Source organism: Petaurus breviceps, unplaced genomic scaffold (genome assembly GCF_028583685.1).
Source record: "Petaurus breviceps papuanus isolate PSGF00001 unplaced genomic scaffold, PetGlider_PUasm1.0 90762, whole genome shotgun sequence".
NCBI classification, from domain to species: domain Eukaryota; kingdom Metazoa; phylum Chordata; class Mammalia; order Diprotodontia; family Petauridae; genus Petaurus; species Petaurus breviceps.
In genome coordinates, this window is record NW_027187339.1 from 10,089,773 (window position 1) to 10,093,803 (window position 4,031).

Here is a 4,031-nt window from a genome sequence, read left to right on the forward strand (position 1 = left end):
GATGGATGGATGGATGGATGGATGGATGGATGGATGGATGGATGGATTTTATGAATGAATAGATAGATGATAGATAGATAGATAGATAGATAGATAGATAGATAGATAGATAGATAGATAGATAGATAGATATGAGGGCTAGATAAATAAATAACCCTCATCTCTCCTGAGGTCCAGTTCCAATCATAGGCAATATAAGCTATATAATAGGATATATGTAGGATATATAGGTGTATGGACATATATGGACATGCATACATGTTTATGTATGTACATATATATGTATTTAGAAGTAATTTTGTAAGAAACAAATGTCTTACCAAGAACTCCACGTGGCCATTAGTGAATTTAGAGAGCCTAATTATTTAAGTTCTCTTGCAAGAATGGGTGACCCACAAGTAGGCACACCTTTAAGACAAATACGCAGCTTTGTATTCCCTGTTTCCAATTCAAATTTCCCTCCCCTGTTCCCCATTGATTGGGTACTTCAGGGTTTACAGCCTATCTGGAACATTTAAATCCCCCACGTGAGTCTCTGTCCTTGCATATATCTTCCATTCTCCACATTTTGGCGCCCCCCTCACCTTATTTTCTTTAAGCCTTAAATACTTTTTAGCACTTGAAAATACAACCCAGGATATTTGTGTTTCCTTTACTATATACTATAATACCAGAAAAGTTCTATTATTCAAGGTCATGTCTAGGGTTCAGGGGCCTCATCCTTAAAGGAACTTCATCTGACCTTGTAGTTGTCAACACTAGAAGAGGCATTCTCTGGGTTTACTCAGAGAACTAAGGGCGTCTACTCTTAAATGATTATCATTCCCAAGTGGGCTAATAGGTGGGTGCCCTTGTCTGGAGGAGTGTTATACAGAAGCAACAGCTCCAATTACATTTTCTACAATTTGGATATAAATGATCATTTGAATCCTTGGGAACTGAGAAAACAGTATATTGAGAGAAAAAAGTAGAGGGCCAGGACAGAGCTTTGACTGATTTCTCATCAAGAGTCTCTAGATCTTTGTGGATTCCATTTTCCCTTTTCCTCTCATGTTAAAGAAACCATGGAGATTTGCTGCCAAAATGCTGCTACAGATGTCTCCCACTCAAGAAGGAAAGATGATGGCAGACATAGAGTTATAGACTTCTCGAGGGACCCTTCTGTGCTACCATTTATTTATATATGCCTCACTCAGGTTATTGGCAGAGAAATCCCAAAGCCAGCAACAATATTAGACTTTGGGTAAGGGGTGTGGCACTTGGTAAGTGAAGAGGGGTGTTAGAGGCCGTATATCCTAATTATTTCATTTTACAGTGCTTTGGCCCACATCATTCAGTTGGTCTGTTGCAAAGCCAGGATGAGAAAAACCATTGTTGGTCGCCTCGGTGTCTGCTGTTTGGTTTCTTAATGCATAAGATTCAGATCATGCTTGCCTGGTACTTTTGCAAGGTTCTAATAAGCTGACGTTATCAAGCTGCCTCTTGGCTTTACAAGGTAGATGAAATGAGAAAGACCTCCCAGAAAAACGTCAGTGACTCAGCAATTTGACAGATAAAAAGGGGGAAGGAACTGTCAGACATTTGGGAAACTGTTGCCTGAGTGGCCCCTGTCTGTGTGTTTGAGGTGTGATGAAGCAGAAATGCTTTCTCAACTAAGAATTACGTATGATGGCTGAAAATCACAAGCTCCTTGGTCTGGGTGCCTTCTCCCATGTCTTCTGATCTTGGAGCTTTGCCGGAAAGCCTGGGCTCCAACTTGATGCAGAAAGGAAGAAAGCTGCTCAGCAGGCTTCTAGACTTGCCTAAGCCAGACTGACTTGTCCTTTTCTTCCTGCTCCCCCAAGGGAAGCAGAGTCATTTAGTGAAAACAACCCATGGGCTGGGAGCAAGGTGACCTAGATTCCAGTCCCTGCTCTGCCTCTAACCACCCGTGTGACCTTGGGTAAGTAATGCATGTGTCTTGGTCTCAGTTGCCTGAGCTGTCAAATAAGGGGTTAAAACTAGATAACATCTAAGATTCTTTACTATTCTTTATCTGTGATAATTTGACTAGTGGCCTTTAAGATTCCTTCTAACTTGGGGTGGGTAGATGGCACAGTGAATAGACCACTGGCCCTGGAGTCAGGAGGATCTGCGTTCAAATCTGGCCTCAGACACTTAACATAAAAACTAGACTGTGACTTGGGCAAATCACTTAACCCCAACTGCCCTCCCCCACAAAAAAGGCAAAAAAAAAAGATTCCTTCTAACTTTCAAATTCTCTATCTATGACAGACTCTTGTTTTATTGTTATATAGGAGTTTCTTCCACTGAACCATTTTGTGTCTCCTGAGGGGAAAAAATATCACACTGTCCAGAAATAGGGCCTAGCAAGTTCTTTCTTCCACAACCCAGACCTCTTCCACCGAACCCTATCAACTCAGCATTTTTTTGTCCATACATCTGTATTTGCCACCACACTAGCATACAGGATGGGCTGCTAACACAGGTTCTTTGGTCTGCTTTTCTAAAGGAAAGACAGCTTCAAAGGGGTCAACAGTCTTATTTTAATTAAACATATATAAATCATTCAGTAGTTCAGGGGAAAGGTCAGCACCTCAAACATGGAGAAAATACAAGCAGAGGAATTAGCACAGAGATACCATAGACAGGGGTCCAACTGTCTAAACAAAGTTATAGATACATAATTACCAGACCAGGAAGCACCAATATTTGGATTCTCAAAGCCAGGGGACTCCTTAACCACAGCTACCCAGAGTCTCATCTGGCTAAACCACAAAGAAACATTCTTCCCATGAGTGAGTCCCAAAATAAAATATCAACCTCCCAGTATATACAGTTTTCAACTAATAGGCTCAAAACCAGAAGGCATCACAACCCATGATGACTCCCTGCCTAATGGGCCCACTGCCAAAAGGTGTGAAAGCCTTCCCATAAGCATGCTTCCCCATAAGTATTTGTTCCCCTAAGCAAGCTCCTCCTTAGGCAAGTTCCGCCCCCAAGGTCATCAAAATCTCCCTGATTCACCTGATATGTGACTCAGGATGTGTCACAGCTGTGAACTGAGCCCAAGTTCAAAGCAGCAAGACATCCATGATTGAAATACCTGTGTACCTTTAGACCTGGGAACACAGGAAAAGGAACACATGTAGTCACATAGGCCTATTACTGGACAGGGAAGATTTTATATTCCATTAATCCTACAAGGTCCTTACTTTCTTTTTTTTTTTTGCTTTTCACAGAGCATAGTTGGCATCCCACCTTGGGCTGAGTAGCCTACCTAGAAGAGAAAGGCAAGATGCGTGTGTGTGTGTGTGTGTGTGTGTGTGTATGTGTGTGTCTCTCTCTATCTATCTATATATTTATATATACATACACATGCATGTATATATGTGTATTGTGTATGTATATACACATTATGTGTGTATGTGTATATATGTCTGTATATACACCTGCATAATATGTATGTGGGCAGTTAGGTGGTACAATGGATAAAAGTGCTGGGCCTCAGGTCAGAAAGACTCATCTTCCTGAGTTCCAGTCTAGCCTCAGACACTAGCTGTGTGACCCTGGACAAGTCACTTCACCCTGTTTGCCTCAGTTTCCTCATTTGCAAACTGAGCTGGAGAAGGAAATGACAAACCACTCCAGTATCTTTGCCCAGAAAACTTCAAATGGGCCATGAAGAATGGGATACAACTGAAAAAATGACTGAATAAAAATATATATGTATGTGTGTATGCATACATATACACACATACTTATGGAGAGAGAGACAGAGAGTGTCATCATCCCAAGTCATCTTACGTACCTCAGACTGTATCCTGAGTGAAGGCTGCATAAATCAGGGTAGTTTGGTGGAAAGGACATTGTTCTCCCTAGGCCTCTGTTTCTTCCTCTTTGTGAGAAGGGTTGGACAAATAAGCTCTAAGGGTCCTTCCAGTTCTAAATGTACTGATCTAAAGGAGCCCATGTTAAATGCTAGGAAGAAGGCTAGCCATTGACTGATAAAAGCAGTTAATCAGCTGCCC

At 41.6% G+C, this 4,031-nt stretch overlaps 1 protein-coding gene across 1 annotated transcript in view; it reads left to right on the top strand.

Annotated features, from left to right (window-relative positions):
- PRXL2A (peroxiredoxin like 2A) overlaps nucleotides 1–3,294 on the top strand; it is a 67,292-nt gene extending 63,998 nt beyond the window's left edge. Inside the window, exon 6 of the mRNA XM_069068384.1 lies at nucleotides 3,243–3,294. Within this exon, the coding sequence (XP_068924485.1) occupies nucleotides 3,243–3,275 (33 nt within the window). The 3' untranslated portion in view covers nucleotides 3,276–3,294. The remainder of the gene's footprint in view (nucleotides 1–3,242) is intronic.
- Nucleotides 3,295–4,031: the final 737 nt, after the last annotated feature.